The sequence below is a fragment of the Periophthalmus magnuspinnatus genome, chromosome 16 (genome assembly GCF_009829125.3).
Source record: "Periophthalmus magnuspinnatus isolate fPerMag1 chromosome 16, fPerMag1.2.pri, whole genome shotgun sequence".
Taxonomy (NCBI): Eukaryota; Metazoa; Chordata; class Actinopteri; order Gobiiformes; family Gobiidae; genus Periophthalmus; species Periophthalmus magnuspinnatus.
The window spans coordinates 20,333,388-20,350,549 of record NC_047141.1 but is presented as its reverse complement, the minus strand read 5'-3'; the positions used below and the strand labels follow the sequence as shown (position 1 = coordinate 20,350,549).

At 40.5% G+C, this 17,162-nt stretch overlaps 1 protein-coding gene across 1 annotated transcript in view; it reads left to right on the top strand.

Annotated features, from left to right (window-relative positions):
* The window catches only part of znf407 (zinc finger protein 407), a 115,313-nt gene that overhangs the window by 69,545 nt on the left and 28,606 nt on the right, over positions 1 to 17,162 (top strand). Inside the window, exons 7-9 of the mRNA XM_033981046.2 lie at positions 5,951 to 6,034; positions 6,819 to 6,939; positions 10,768 to 10,946. Of these exons, the coding sequence (XP_033836937.1) occupies positions 5,951 to 6,034; positions 6,819 to 6,939; positions 10,768 to 10,946 (384 nt within the window). The remainder of the gene's footprint in view (positions 1 to 5,950; positions 6,035 to 6,818; positions 6,940 to 10,767; positions 10,947 to 17,162) is intronic.

The following is a 17,162-nucleotide window of genomic DNA, read 5'->3' as shown; positions in this document are numbered from 1 at the left end:
TTGAGTTTGTGAGCCTAGTTTAAAAGATAAAAATATGTTATCAAACATATCGAAATCCGTTGTGTTCTGATATGGCAAACTGGACTGTCCACTAGCAGTCACAGACACTTTGACTGACGCCTCAGTGGGAGAATCTGTGCTCACTTAAGGACAGCGTGTTACAACACTATTCTTGGATCACACACAGTGTATTTTTCTAAAAGCCACAACTTTCTGAAGCTCTAGACTTTTTAACAAAAATGAAGTTCATATGTAAACTGTGAAAGTCTCACATCGATTTGAAATCTTCACAGCTTTGTTGGGAAGAAATACACACACACATTTTTGGCAGATAAAAGCCATGACTTGTCCATCTGTAGTGCTTTTCAACAACTGAAGAACGGCTTTCTTGGCATGCTCAAACACAAGCCTGTTTGAGGGTGAAACATTCACATGCTCCCATTATGGCCATCAGATAATCTAATAATATTACAACAGATTTCATTTTAATTAGTGTCCAAAGACAAAAAGATGGACTGCATAGAGACAACATGGAATATTTTTGTTTTGTGCCACCCCAGACTTAATGAGGGGATTATTACAGGTTTGTATTCCCAAAATCCAAATGGTCGTCATCTGTATTTCCACACAATCCATCTGGTGAGCAAGTGTGTTCTCAAACCCAGCTGGTCAGCAAGTCCTCGCCGCAAATTCATCTGATCATGTTTTTCACAAATGTTTGAGTTCTTATTTAAACTTATCAAAGCTAATATCACTCTTGAACACAGAACTGACATGGGTGGCTTTACTTTTAGTTTTTTTGTTTTTGTTTTTTTTTTTATCATACATTTGCCGATGCAATACACTGTAACATTGGCACAAAACAAGAAATCGAGCTTCAGTTTTTCTTTGAGGTTCTTTCAGCAAATGACCATTGTTTTCTCAGACACAAAAAGTACAATGGTTTGTGATCCCTTAAGTGTGAATATATGAAGGTATATATGAGGACAACTGTAGCACTGACAACTCTTGAGTGAAACAGTGCAGGCTGTGTGTGTGGTGAGTGGTGGGAGGACTTTGTTGAATAATTGCCCCTGTGTGGAGGCCCGAAGCAGCTAAAGACTGGACCCCAGCCGTTCGCCCTGAGCCTCTGAACGTCCACACACTCTGACTCTGAGCGCCACAGCAGCAGACGTCTGACAGGCTGACTGAGAGCTTACAGGAGCACCCCCCATTCGTCACCGTTGCCCGCTGTGGCTACCATCATGCTAGCACCACTCTCACTGGATGTTATTTTAAATATGTTTTAACAGTGATGTAACGTCAAGGTGCCCCTCACATAATTAGACGTTTTATTTTCATTTGTTTTTAGTCACCATTGTTCCCCATCAGGAGGTAGGAGTCAAACTGTCAAAGAGCTGTCAACTGAGCACCAGTCAGGAGGATTTTGTGTGGTTTTAGCACCAACAAGAAAAGAAAAAAAATCCAATGATTGAGATGGAAAGGGGAAAGTAAAGAGCGGCTGAGCGTGAGCTATTTAAAATCAGAAAAATCAAGATTGAACCTGAAAAATCTTATTTAAGTGATTGAGGAGACCCTAGTTGATTAAAAGAATTCCCAAAATCTAACAGAATTTGCTCTGCTCTGACCCTCGCCCCAACCCTTTTCTGGTTGTAATTGGTGCAGGGTTGGACGCTTTTAGCTGCAGCTATACAATCATTGCAATCACATTCCAGCAGCCAACCTGACACCCTGAAATATTATCAGCGTGCGTGTGATCTGTTTAAAGGTTATAAATCGGCTCCTTCACAGCGCTAAGATGCAATACTAATCAAATCAGGTGGAGATTTAAGAAGTTGAACTTATCCATCCTGGTACGGAGCAGTCACTTAATGAAGAGCTGTGAGTTGAAATACACTCTTGTGGGGGGCAACGGAAAAGACAATCTGGCAAGTTTGTAAAGTGACTACGTTTAAAACATCTAACTTGTAACTTTCGACTTTAAACCTGTTTTAAAGTGCTCCAGATTTGATCATTGCTTCTGCATCCTGACTGAGTTTGTGTTATTCATGTGTGTTTAATTGGCTTAGAATTTGTTAAAATAGCATTTATCATCATTTGCGGTGTTTGGTGTCATGTTTTAAAGCTGGAGCACTGACATTAGGATGTACATTTAGCATTTTGTTCAAACTTGAGGCAAAAAAACACGTACAAAATACATCGTTAACTACAGCTCTGTGATTACTTGCAACCACAGTATATGTTGCAAATGGCTTCCCCAAAATATTTGCCATCTCTCTAAATCAGCTTCCAGCTTACATTTTCTGCTTGAGTAACTTTTGGTTAAATTGGGTCTCAGGAGTTTTATTGCAAAAGCTTATATTATTTCTTACCTTTCATTTATGTCTTATAGTTTTATTTTTTGGTAAAACCAGACATCTGCCCATCATTTACTTGATTTTTTGTTTTGTTTTATTTTACTTTTTAGTATTTGTTTATTTATGTATTCTTAACTTTTTATTTAAATAATGTTATTATTCAAATGAAACGATACTTCTAAAATACAGGCTATTCTATCCACCTCTGCTCATCGGCCTTTAATACCACACTGAAAGTTATCTCTCCTTCTCTCTTGCTTGAGTTGCGATTCAGTGTCCCTTTCTGATTTGTGTGTTTTTTATGTTAATGGCTGGCTCCTCGCACACCCGTCTTGTCTGCGTTGGGGGCTTGGGGTGGGGTCTGGGTGGTAGTCAGCCGCCGCGGTCATTTGTAAAAGCTGATGAATGACCGACTCAAATAAATAAATAAGTGCATTGAATTTGACCCATAGAGCTTCTTTCCCAGGCTCGTGTGTGTGTGTTGTGTGTTGGTGTGAGCCGACGGAGGCCCTAGTAACGCCACCGACAGGGCCACAATTGATTTCCTCATTGCTTCAGTTTGTCGCTTAATCTGGCGATATGCTGATAAATCTTCGCACTTTGTCAATTAATTTCCCTGAAAAATGAGACCCAAAATGGCGAGCACATCAATACAGCAGCGGATTCGGTGTCAAAAATTAAGCGGTAAAATTAATTGCCCTCCCATCCGCTCCTGCTAAAACATAACTAATGAGGGAGGCAATTATAGCCGCATGCACACTCCTCCGGGGTTATTTCAAACACACACTGTACATATATATGTACTCAGACACCCACAAAGATTGTATATTTGAACTTCTAGGTGGTTTTATTGTCTGATTGTAAACCCCATTTTAATGTAAGATGTGGGTGTGTCAGAAAAAAGATAGCAAGTCACCATTTACGGCGGCAAATATGATATAAAAAAAATTATAATAATAAAGGAATGGACAGATAAACATACTTGACAAAGAAATGCAGAAAAGGGGGGGGGGGGGGGGGGGGGGATTTTGTATTGGTAATGATTCCTAAACTAAAATTGCAATCAAGAGTCTCATTAAATTCACAGCTGATTCTAAAATATTTAATTTCAAATTAAGACATGTCCATCTGGATTCATTATACTTAACGTAAGTTTTTACATCTGGGTTAAACTTTTTTTCTTTTTTTTTTTTTTTTTTTACACATTACCTTTTGTCACTGTTTTAATTTGTTAAGATCCCAGGCTGATGGCTGGGGGTCACCCGTTAAGGTCAAGTCCAGTCTAATATCAGTTAAGTAATAAATTACCATGTGGTTTTCAGGGTCCCAGTAGGTTAGGGGCGGGGGTGCAGGGGGCTGTCCAAGGCAGGACTATCCCATTTGTTGACAGCCGCTTGTCAGTCCTTTGTACCTGCCCCATCTCACTGTCCCAGCCCAGGTTCTCCCCCAGGGCTCTGCGCCAACCTCGAACAGCAGATGAAAAGCACACATGTAATTTATAGCCAATGTTTCCTCTTCAAGAATAATTGTGGCGACCGCGGCTGGGCTCAGGGATCGATGGCTATGGATTTTTCTGTGGTGGGGTCTTGTAGCGTCGGCCGTAATGAGAGATGGTAAGGAGGGGAAGAAGAAGAAGAAGAGAGGAGGAGGGAGGAGAAACTGGTGCTTCTTTTCTGATAGGAAGGAAAGTACTGGCCATTGTGATTCACTCTACAATTAGGCATCGTAACATGTTTGCAAACACGACAAAGCAAGTTTTATAAAAAAAAAAGTTATTAAAAAAAAGTCCAAAGGTTTTTCCTTTCACCTATTTTAATATCTAAATATGAGATATGATATATGAGATATAAACATACATACATATATATACACACACACACACACACACACATATATATACACACATATACATATATACACACACATACATATATGTGTGTGTATGTATATATGTACACATACATACATATATATATATATATATATATATATATATATATATATATATATATATATATTTTTTTTTTTATTAAACTGGTATATTAGATAATATGAATTTTAACCTTACAAAAAAATTAACAATAGCAATTAAAACAAAACCCTAATCTTAAGCAGTGCATAATAAACACAAATGCTCCTGAAAGCAAAGCTTTGTCGGAGAGCAGTTACATAGAGATGGTGTGAACTGGCTAACGAATGTACCTTTTTAAGGCTGTTTTTCTCCTCTTTAAGTGGCACTGCATTAAAACTCTTCTCTCAGTCGAGTGGCTTTAAATGGGCGTAATCGAGGCAAACTTGAGGCTGCTTTGTCTCTGTGGACTGTGTGAAAGCTGCTGTATGAGCAGAGGCCCAGCTGGAAGAGTCACCCAAATGTGTTATGGGTGCACGCCGAGAGTCGAGTTCAACATCAGCATTTAGATGAATATTTAAGTGCGGGACTTTAACGTCCTGCTTTGTGTGTGCGTACAGACACTATAGCACTTGGATATGTCTCACCTACTAAACATGTCATGGCTTTTGCAAATGTGCATGTGGCGCACAACATGTGAAAATGTGCTGCTAGCAGCACACACACATTGGCGTCTAAACTATAGCTGTGTTTTTGTGGGTTGTGTGTGCACAAGTGTGTGACTGCCTGTGTTCAGTGGCAGTGAGAAAGAGGGGGACCATAATGCCGTTAATGACAGAGCCAGATGCAGGGAGGAGAGGAGGAGTGTAAAAAGCTCTCCACGCACCCCATCTGGAAGGCATCGCCCCCAAATGAAGTTGTACAAAACCATCCCATTGATAATAAAGCTAATTTTTATGGCTCTGACAAGTATGTAATTATGTTCAGCGGTGCTTTTCAGATTTTATCACAGTCAATAAACCACACTGGCAATTTCCCGTCCCCCATTTGACATATTTACACGGATCCATCTGATTGGAGGAATTAGTTAGCTGTGAGAGCTCTGATGGATATACACTAGTGATCTGTGACTTCTGCTCGGCTCATCTGTTAGCCAACGAGACCCGCTGTTCAGCTGCTCAATCTGTCTGCACTTTCCCTTCCCACTTTGTGCAGTTTTCTGTCTGTACTGTACATTTCCTTCTGTATTATTCATTCAAACTTAACTTTACCCCATTAACTCTTCAGCATTGAGGTGAATGAAGATCGCGCTAGACTATTTCAGAGACTGTCCTATTGTCATTATATTATCCACCACCAGGATGTGATTCACGGTTATATTGCCTAATTAAACTTTTGACTGGGGACACGCTGGTTGTTAATCATTATTAATTCTGAAAGACTTGTTGGTTTAAAATTAGAGGCAATTGACTGCAATATGGACAGAAAACAACTCAAAGGAGACAAATGCCATGAAACTGAAATGACTATTAATATAAAACATCAGATATTCCATTATTACATGGCAACAGTTCCTTTGTGTCTTAATTGAAATCACTTACACAAAAGTTATTAGTATGTTGTTTTCATGTAAATCATATAATGTCATGACTCAATATAGCACTGTCTATTGTATAAATGAAAACTATTCCTCAGAATGTGAATATTAACTTCTTTCATTATTGCTCTTTGTTTCTTTCTATAGGTGAGAAGTCCTACCTGTGTGATCTGTGTGGCTTTGCAGGAGGCACAAGACATGCACTCACCAAACACAGGAGGCAGCACACAGGTGGGTAACACTGTGCCTCCCAATCATTAAAAAGGAGTAAACCTGAGCAGAATAAAACATTGTCATCTGAATGCAGCATGCTGAGATTTAATTTAGTAAAATGACTGACACATCGAAACCCCGAGTGACATCTCTTAAATATAAATTCTTTAAGTGAATATTATATACAAACTCGCAGGCATCAGCCTGACATGTCTGTCAGTGATGGGCATGTGTACCAGTATGGCTGACTGAATCTCAGATTTTTAATTTCAGTTATCATTTCTCCCTGTCATTCTGCCGCTTAGGGAAATTGCATTTTTCAGATAGGCTGTCATTAACACATATCTTTTTTTTCCAAATTTGGGTAGTGAAATAAATATAGTTCTTAAGTGTTGTCTGGCAGCCACCCAAGGATCAAGTGTCTGCTTATGAACATAAATTTGTTTTTTCATAATTAATTGCATCTTGGCCATTACATCTAGAAACTTCAAATTTTAGTCCTTTTCACCCAAGCTTTTATGTGTCAATTCCCCAATTTAAGAACCCTTACTGATCTGCTGTCATGTCTTTGCCCCCAATAAAGCAAGAACTCTATGGTATACACAACGTTTACTTTGTGTTTTGATTAATATTTTGAATCTCTGTTATGAATGTGGAGACACCTTTGTACACACGTGACAGGGTGATGTATTCATATATTACCATACATCGGCACCTAAAATAAAATAGTCAAGCATGAGGTCTTCAGTCTTTTGTCTTCTTTTGCTGCTTTATGTCTCACATCTTTTTGTGTTCCCCGCAGGAGAGAGGCCATTCAAATGCAAGTTCTGCAGCTTCGCATCCACCACGCAGTCGCACCTCTCCCGGCACATCCGCGTCCACACCGGAGAAAAGCCCTACCGCTGCCCCTGGTGCGACTACAGGTACCGCCTCATTGACCCTCCCACGCTCCAAGGCGCTAATGGCCGCCCCTGCTCCCTCTGATGATCCAGGCCGCGATGGGTGGCGGCAGATAGGAGGGTGCTGCGGGGGGTCCCAAACGGATGTGAGAGTGTGATGGCTGGAACGCAGGTGGCATTGTAGGGTAGTTTAGAAGGGGTGGGGGGTGCTAATATGTGTGGTCTTCTTGCTGTAGGCTGGGAGCGAAGTGGAGGGCACACAGGTCTAATCTCCACAGTACGGCTCCATCTCATCAGTCTGCCCTCGTCAACAGGCCGGGCCAGAGTCCACACACACACACACACATACACACATGCACACACACACAATGTCACCATCACTGGCAGGTCCCTGTCATTAAAACACCATCACACCACATCAGTAATTACACAGGAAATTGTCGGTGAAATTGAAAAAGTTTTGGCTAGCACTGCACATCTCCATCTCTTTCTCTTTTTGTGCCTTATTATAATCTCCCTTGCTCTGCCCTTCTGTTCATCTTTTCCCCCTCGTAGCATGTTTCCTCGTTGGCTGTGGCAGAGGAGTGTGAAAGGGAATGATCCCAAACCCATCATTGGTTTTAGATGCACTCCTCATTCAGTCAGTCTGTGTTGAGGTCATTTGAGCTGTGCCCTACACCTGCTCTACAGTCCATTCAAATTATCTGGCTTTGTATTCAGTTCAAAATCAAAGAAATGTTGAAAAGGAATCATTTTTGCCAGTTTTTTTCTTCGCTATAACAACGCTAAAAAGATGGAGATTAAAATTGGTAATATATTTGACACAATATTGTATCAAATTCATATAAACCTGCATTTATTATCCAAATAAAAAATATAGCTTGATTTGTGTTGTAATTCTTTATGAAGCTGAGACAGAATCCTCCGTAGATCTTGCAATTTTGATTAAATAAAAAGAGTAATTTTGATGAGGAAAAGATTTTAATTTCGGTTATTTTGTAGGAGCACTCTGTGGCTGCACGTTACCTCTATTACCCTGGTGCAGATACCATTCATTATTAATACGTTATCAACATTTTATCAACATTTTGGCATCTCTAAGGGTTATGGTAGGTTCAAAGGGGAGAAGAAAAGTCTGAGCGGAGGTAGAAGGTTAGGGAAATACCCCAATGGTTTACTAATGTGCGCATAAGCAGTTTAATGCCAGAGCCTCAGACATTTGTGAGGGCCTTGCCTTGGGCCTGCTTCTGAATACATGTTTAAAATTTGTCTCTAGCGACCTGACCCATGTAAGAGACTACAATTCAAGTTAGCATGTTTGACCTTTCAGTACTTTTAATATGTGCAACCAAAATCACCATTTATAAATATCTGTGTTACTTTAAGACAAAGACGATTATTAGGCTTCCTTTATTAAAATACAGTTGATTTGCACTAAATCCATATTCATACAACATGGTGGGGGTGCATGCCATCGTTTCTCACTCACACTGTTATCTCTGTGAAAGCTGCCTCTCAACTGCATGTAAATTAGTGGGGAGTGAATGATCTATCAAATGCCACTCATCTCCTATTCACACAAAGATAGATAATAGAAGGGGATAATTACGCTGTGGAATTGTGGGTAAAAAATATTCTAATGATATTGCTCTGAGTCATGTGCTGTCAATTAATGATGGCTATTGGACTGTTCTGCTGCTATTTTTGCCAACTTCTGTACTCTGCTGTTAAATGCATAATCGTCATTGTTACAAATGATGTGTATCTTTGCTTTTTATATACCGGTACTTACATTTACAGTTGCAACTGAAGTCTAATTGATACAACTTACCACTTACTACTATCTTTCTTTGCTTGTTATTGTTTATCGAAAGCCACTGCATTCACGTTTCAATCTAACTGTTAAAATAGTGTGGCGGCTTTGAGGATGGCACGCTTACTGTCAATGCCAAAAAGGTTTCGTAACCTTGTGAAAAGCGATGGGAGAGTGGCGCAGGAAGGAGCAAGCCATTAATGATGATAAGTGGAGCTCCTTGCCAGCATAAGTCCTCAATGGCACCAGTGATCCAAATAGACACAAAGAAAGTGATTTAAATCTCCACTAACGAAGCGCCTCTCAATTACACCTCTGCCATTATGATACAGTCATAAGGAAGAAGAATATGGAAATGGCTGAAATAAAGGGGAGCACTGAGAGGTTGGGGATAGGGGTGATGTGTCTGTTGAGCCTGGAGTGCTGGATGGGGGAGGAAGGCGAAACAGTGTCGGGCTAATTAATACAGTGTATAGTAGGAGGGCTGGTGTGGGCTTTCACTAACTGTGACACCTGCTGACTCCTAAACGCACGTTGTGTTGTTTTAATATGACAATTACACCATTACCATATCTGAGAGATAGCACGGCCCCCCTAGGAATCCGCCCGCGCGCTCTTTAGAACCTTTTAGCTCCGTGGAAAATTTTATCTATTTATGCTCCCATTTTTGAATAAGAAATCGGCTCACTTTTAGTAGTTAATGCATTTTTAGCTCAGTGATTTGCGTTAATTTATGAGCATGTGACAGATTCATTTGCTAATACGGTCTACTTTTCAATACTTTCAGTAAAAGGCAACAGATGTGACCATGATTTGTCACTGAACCTGTTGTAATACCTGTCAGTGAGGGCTGATGAAGTTATCACGATAATAAGCACTTCTTTGCTCAATAATTGACTTGAGTTTTTGCTTACATCTGAAACATCACCTCATTATTTTACACATAAAATGATTGTTGCAGTATAAGCTTCAGTCTGTTTTTTTAAATATATAATGATGCGTGACGATAACTTTTCAACAGGATAAATGCTTTAATTATCAGCTCTTCTTTTCTGCCTGAAGTAGATTGATAAAAAAGTAAACACAATGCCTATAAAGGTAACATAACCCTTGTATTGAATCCTTGGATGTATTGTTATAGCCTAATGTCCAAGAGCTTATTGTTCAATTGTGGCCACTCTTGTATATATTCTACTGCTTGGACAGCACCAAGCGAGGGCCCGCTCTCTTCTTTAGGGCCCCAGTGGAGCCAGGTTGGACTCCGGTTCATGATGGAGAGTAGTGTCTCTGCAAAAGTGAAAACAAATTCTCTCCTTGGCTGGCGTGAGCTATGGCACTATGAGGCTTTATTGTCCCGGCCAAGGTGATAAGGGAGAGTAATTGCGTATTATACTGTCCGAGAATGTCAGGTCCAAACTGAGCACGAGTGCCCCATCCATCAACACTGATGCTGCTGTTTATGTGTGTGTATGAGGCACTGTGCAGGCTGCTGCATGATGCATTATGGGTATGCGCCATGTGCACGTGTGTGTGGTTCATTTTGTTTTCATGTCTATACAGCGCAGCAACACCTTTGTCATGTCATATCTGAGATTTTGTATTTTGTTTGCTTGTGTATGCATAGGTCCATCCGGGGCCAGTATCACACACAGGGGTGTCTGCGGGCAGGTTTAGATAGAGCCTAGGAGCAGGTCAGGCAGCATCATTAATCAGCAGTGGCTTGTGTGTGACTCCGGAGCTGACATCATTACATCCTACACCCCGCAGTAGCGCTCTATAGGCCTGGCCTCTCCGACCAGCCCCCAGACCCACCAGCCTCTTCAACATGCACACAATAAAACTGCATGTCAGGCACAAATGTGCTGGCTCTGTGCTAATTAGCCGAATCTACTCATAACTCGAATAATTCATTGAAGTAGATTCAGCGATGTGAATCATTGTTTCGGAGGACACCAGACAGCATTCTACACAGTTTTACCTTTCACAACTTTCCTTTGGTATTGTTCAAGACCTTTTTTCTGTGTTTGTTTTGGCTGTAGATCGAACTGTGCCGAGAACATCCGGAAGCACATCCTCCACACAGGCAAGCATGAGGGGGTGAAGATGTACAACTGTCCCAAATGTTCCTTTGCCACTAACTCACCCAATGAGTTCAGGAACCATCTGAAGGAGAGTCACGCAGATATCGAGAACCCAGACTTGGCCTACCTACATGCAGGTAACAACCAGTTTCTAATTCAATATCAGTCAGTGCTTTTCAACACAACACCTTTGAATTATTAGCAGCACACAATGACATTACTATCAGTATGTGACTTACTAAAGTGATTAGTTTTCCTACATATTAGTACTAGTTGCTGGTACATATGTGAAACCAATAATCTTGTTTTTTAATACCAAAAATCCTTTATAATAGATAGGAGGTAGCAGTTCATACCCACTTTTGCCTTACTCTTCCATCATGGCCTGGCCCTGGCTTTATTATTTCTGAGGTCTGAGTTTGTTAAATCCTTTGTGACTGTTTGCCCTCTATCAGCATTGTGTTACAACTTGATTCACTGAAAACATCACAGACCAAAAGGCAGCTCTCAAAGATTGCAGGTCTTAGCCATCCCTGCCAATCACTCAGGCCAGAGAGACAGATGAAATCTTTTACCTCCACGATTGGTTTCTTTGTGTCTCCATGTACCTCCTTTGTCCTTGAGGGCTTCCAAATCCAATCGGTGAAGTGCTTGTCCTTCAGAGGAGCAGGGAGGACAAGCGTGATCCTGTTATCCCTCTGACCTCACATAAAAGCAGTGGACTCGGCTGGGAGCAGCACAGGCCAGACTGGGACAATGCAAAGGGTTGTATTCTGCTTCACTGTGGGGTTGATGATAGTAAAATGTGATGGTTACATGCTCTGACCCTAAAACTTTCCCTTTAAAACAAGAGCATACCGCTGTGTCCTCTGGGCTTCTCTTGGTCCCCTTTAAATGACATTTACCCCTCTACCCTTGACTCTTAAACACCTCTTTCTCTTAAACTATCCATATAACCTTTACTCAATTTTACGTTCACAAGTCCTTTTCTTCCTTTGGGCATCTTGCCAGTTTGTCCTTATGCGCAGATGACCCATGCTTTGGCTTTTTTTTTTCTTTGCTGTAAAAAAGCATTTGCTACATAGGACTCAGAAAAAGTTAAAATACAATATGTACTTTTATTTCAATTTTTTCCCACTCCACATGATTTTGCTGTTTCAAAGACAGAAATCAACAGCTAACCTTCTCAAAAGTAGCTTATTCAGACCAAAGGGTTTTGAGAAAGGCATGGGAAGTGAACTTGGGTTTCTACCTGTTCAAACGTAGAATGGCAGAGTGGGGGTGGTACGGGAAGGAGCTGTGTTTCATCTAAGTAGACAGAACCAGACCAAAAGAAAGAGACAGGGAGAAAAAGATTAAGAAGGTAGATGTTGAATTAACCTGCTTGTGATTGCTCTCTGTCAGAGTGGCACCAGGGCCAGCAGCAAGAGGCAAATGGCCTGTGATGGCCCTTCCCACCGCTCCCTCTTTGAAAGACATAGATCAAAAGCAGCCTAGTCACGGACCCTCGCCGCCCCGCGCCCCCCGATTGATTGACACGGCAACGTCTCGGGCGCCGCTGCTCTGTCTCTCCATATCACCCTACCCTTCTTCAGTTCCCTTCTTTATGCAGCATCGTACTCCGAATTAAAGCCCTTCTCAAGGATGAAAGCAGAGGTCCTTTGCATTGAAGGAAGACAGAATTAGAGCCAGCCAGTGATGGAGAGGAATGATGATTAGAGTTTGAGGAAGATGAGGCAAAGAGAAAAGAGGTTAGATGTGTGAGGGGAAGATTCAGCTGATACGACACATTTTAATAAAATGGTAATGACAATTGTCTTCCCTGCTCGATGTGCAGATAGATTTGCCAAAGAGAAGTGTCAGTACGTGTGTGATCTCAGCCTGCACACTGCAGTAGAAGTGGAGCTACAGGTATCTTAGAGGGCTGCGACTGCACCGAAATTACCACTGCTCCAACTTTCTTCTAGTTAAAATGCTGAAAGCACTCAGTGACTGGCGTGGCTTGGGGAAATGTTCCATTTTCTTTTACTTTGTTCCCTCTGGCGAGGTCATCTGGTTTCAGGGCTCTGGTTTTGTTAAATCAGCTCTTGTCCTGGCAAGTTTTAAGGACCATAACACACAGGTGGGGTGTCGCCATTAGCTCTGTCTGAGCTCCTCCACTCCACTATTTTTAATTGTGAAATATTCCTCCAATTTCACACCAAGGTTGCAAATTGCTAATCTTGGAGGCATGGAGATCAAATGCTTTGTAATTAGCTAACAGCATCTGAGTGCTTAGAACCATTGCTTTATGCCTAAAAAGATAATACAGATAAATAAAGAAACTTGTTCAAGGCGTTGTTGCTGCTTATGCAGATTGTGTTTTCTTAATAATGCATGATGGATGGCTACTGTAGAGGACTGCAGGAGACCTGGCCTTGTAAGTGATGATCTTAATACACAGTTACAACCACAGGCAAATGTATTTGTTTGCATAGATTTTGTCCTTATTAAACAAATGTGTACACAAATATGGGCTTGGATGGCTTTTACTTAAGTTATGCAGCAGCTTCTCCCTCTCCCTCACCTTCTGTTCCTCATGTAATAAAACATTACTCTCAGGAGTGTTCTGTGTCCCAGCTGTGTGTTGCATTGTTCAGGACAGGTGTGCGTGTCCCGGCAGATGACACAGTGTCGACGTGGTGAATGAAGCCACAGACACCAGCGATAAAATCAACATCTGCTTTTAATAACAATGTGCTATATGTGACACTTTTGGATGTGGGGAAATATGTGTAAAACATTGTACAACAGTTCTTGAAAAACACCTATAGGACTTCAAGTCGTCAGCAATAGTGATGAACCTGCGTCTTTGTGTCATCGTCCTTATGTTGCTTTTCCTTGATGGGCATTAATGAAAAAAGTCATTCTGTTCACTACAATGTAAAGTCACCTCATTCTGTCTCTGTTGTCTCAAGATGAGAATTTTTTTAGGCATCTTTTATAAACTTTTTCAGACTAAAACATGGTAATCCAGTGATAAAAGAGGTAAGAGGTAAACACATTGGGACACAATTAGTTTGACTTAGTAACAGTGGTACCATTAAATAAATGCTTAAAAAAGGTATCCAATTTTGGCTGCAAATTCTGTACAGTAATGTAGAAAGGCAAATGACACTTGTAACAGTAATATTATTTAAACAATATATTTCTCCAAGAATGAACACTGCAATTAAGGGTGGACATTAAAAAAAATAAAATAAACATTGTCACAATTCATGCACATCTTTTTTTTTTCTATTACCTTTAAGAAGTAAATAAAGTCATCTGTTTCTTCTGAAAGTTGACTGTGATTGGTTAAATCCAGATGTCACTCACTCAGACTTTTATAGAGGCTGACCAATAAGAGAAGTGGGTGGGATAAAGAGTCCGTGTTTGAGCAGACAGCTGCATAAAATAGAGAAATAGTGAATCATGATATGACCGCATCGTTACAGGATTGAGATCACTGTTAGATTTTTATTCCCATCTGCCCTAGCGATACGATGTGCAATGACGTGTGGTTTTGGGTTGTGCACAGCTCCGGTCGTACATGACTAAACCACTGCAGGACTAGTATGGGCAGTGCAGGCAACAATCCCCAGCATAATGACCTGCTTGAATGAGCATGAAAACTCTCCCAAACGGCAGCATTCATCACACATCAGCCACAACAAACCACCTTTTGTTTCTGTCCCTTCACTTCTTGCAAATTACTGAATGGGTGTTCATAGATTTTCACTCAATCGGGCCAATAAAAACACAGAATAAAGGATTGTTACTCCATCGGTGATGTTAAACTAAATCAACAACTGTACATTTTCACACATACATAACTAAAGATGCGTATATTTACTTCCAGTTATTCATATCTTTTTATTTTCTGTAGTGTACCTGTTGAGTTAATTATCTGGAACTGTTTTTGTATTTTATTCATTGAAAGCTTTTTATGACCTAAAAGTATGTATGCATATTATGATGGCACACAGTACACCATAAAGTATCTGAGCAAACTGAATACTGCAGTGCTAAAGTGAGTGATGTGTGATCAGGAGGCTTGAGGCAGTGCTGTCTCTCCTGCACGGGACACTGAATATAAGACCCGACAGAGCGCCGCCTATAAAGCCTTTTCCATAATTCAGGCCTTCGCTCTCAGTTCACTATACAAACACAGTCAGAGCTAAAGGCTAACCTCTCTTTCTTACTAGAAATACAGAGCAAGTGCTAAACAAAACCTGTGGAAAGCCAGTTCTTAAATAATGTTTTCGTATTATGTACACTTGATCTTTATGACCTCTACAGAGTCAACAGTGCAGTTTTCCCCTGATCTTTCCCTCTGCACTGACCTTTGACCTCTGTACCTTTGGAGGATTGTTTGTTGCCCAGACGCCACGTGTCGTCTCTTTGGTGGCTCTCCAAACATCTCAGCATTTCTAATTACTAACAGACTCAACTTTCCAAACTAAACAACCAATTACGAGCGCTTAAGCCCGGCCCAGGCTCCTGTTTCCTGATACAGTGGCCTATTAGGAGCCCTTATTTCTGCCTGTGCATAATTGAATCCCCTGGCTGCTCATCAGTGGGCTAATTTAAGCCAATGTGTAGAGTTGATAATCAGAGGGGCTGCCTGTTAGACTATCAGACCCCAATTAAGTGCCCTCTTATTTCTACCATTACAAGGGACTATCACGACTTTTGTTATTGTACTCCCCACTTTATCGCAAAGGTTTGTTTGGGCAATTTTGAAGCCAGTTTGCTGATGAAGAAAACGCTTTTACTACTTGTGCCGGTGATGATAATTACATGAAAAGTATATAGATGTTGCTTGGAATTTTCCAGAGAATGGCGTTAAACATATCTTTCTTTCTTTCTTTTCATTTTTCTCTAAAATAATTTGAAAAAAAAAGTCTTGTAGTGAGTGGTTCACCTTTCCACATATCTGACCTGTAACTCGGTCTTTGTTCGAACATTCAATATCTCAAGGTTAGCAGATGCTGTCATCACATAGTTTGCTGCATAGAAAGTGCAGGGCTGAAAATTGAAGCTTGTGAAGTTATACAATATTGACATAGTTCTGCTGAAGTCTGGTTCTTGTAACTTCTCTTGATACAAATATGAAATGTAGAAAGTTTGGATCAATAGTTTTGCTGTCTCTCTGGTTTGGATAGCTCACTTTTTACCATGTTCTTTCCTCTCCCTTGTCCTTGTTCCTGTGCCGGTGCAGTTGAGGAGAGCCCGGGTGTGGAATAGCCCCACAGAGGCTGGTGACGACTGTCTTCAAGCATAGCTCCAGTTGGGGACTTTGTGTTTCAAGTGTGTATCAATGTGTATGTGCATGTATTAGTAACAGTGGCTGTGTCTTGGAAATCTTAAGCCTGTGTGTGTGTTTTGTGTTGGCGTCGACTCCCCATAGCCTAATTAAAGGGCGAGGAAAGCCACTCACAGGGAGATTAAACCTAAAAGGGTAAATTAGCACTCAAAGGGGGTGTGGCAAATTCACACATATGCACAGGCCATGAAATCTGTTCTGACACCTGCGAAAAAGGGGGAAAAAAGATAAAGCTGAGAGAAGAAAACTTTTGTAATTTTTTTTAAAAGAGAAAAATACAGTTTGCAGCTAATTCATGCATACTTCTATAAACATTTGGACTGGGTTGGTTAATAATGGTTGGGGTTGGTGAGTTCTTATTAGACATTTATTCAGATTTCTTTTGCAAATAATGTCAAAACAGTCCAAATAAATAGACTGTCAAATATGTACAAATTGAAAATAGTTAAGAGTTGTACGGGAGCAAAATGAACTCAAGGAATTGCGACAATTGTTACATTACTTCTACACTACTTTGTCATGTAAATAAAAGACCGGGACTATAAATTCATTTCAAATTTCATTAATTTTGTGCTGCTACTACTACCACAGGAATAGTGATTTTTAATTCCGTTTTCTTCACTTTCATTTTTTAAAATTAAACCTTATTAAAGAGCCCATATTACGCTATTTCCTGATCTATTGTATGATGTCGTTTCCTCATCAAAAACATACCTACAGTTGTGTTTTGTTCCATTCACACATGTTTAACACACAAGCCTTGCATATTTAGGCTGAGTTCTTCTCTCAAATAGAAAACACTATGTTCCACCTTGTGATGTCATGCGATAATACAGGAAGTGCTCCACTGTGTTTTTAAACTCTGCACACCTTCACTAGAATGATTTGGATAATTTCAGCTCTGGTATTGCCAATCTCTACTGAACAAAATGTTGTTGTTAACTTGAAAACTACCACTACACATAACATCACAAGGTGGAACAGAGCATTTTGAGCTTTGGTGATA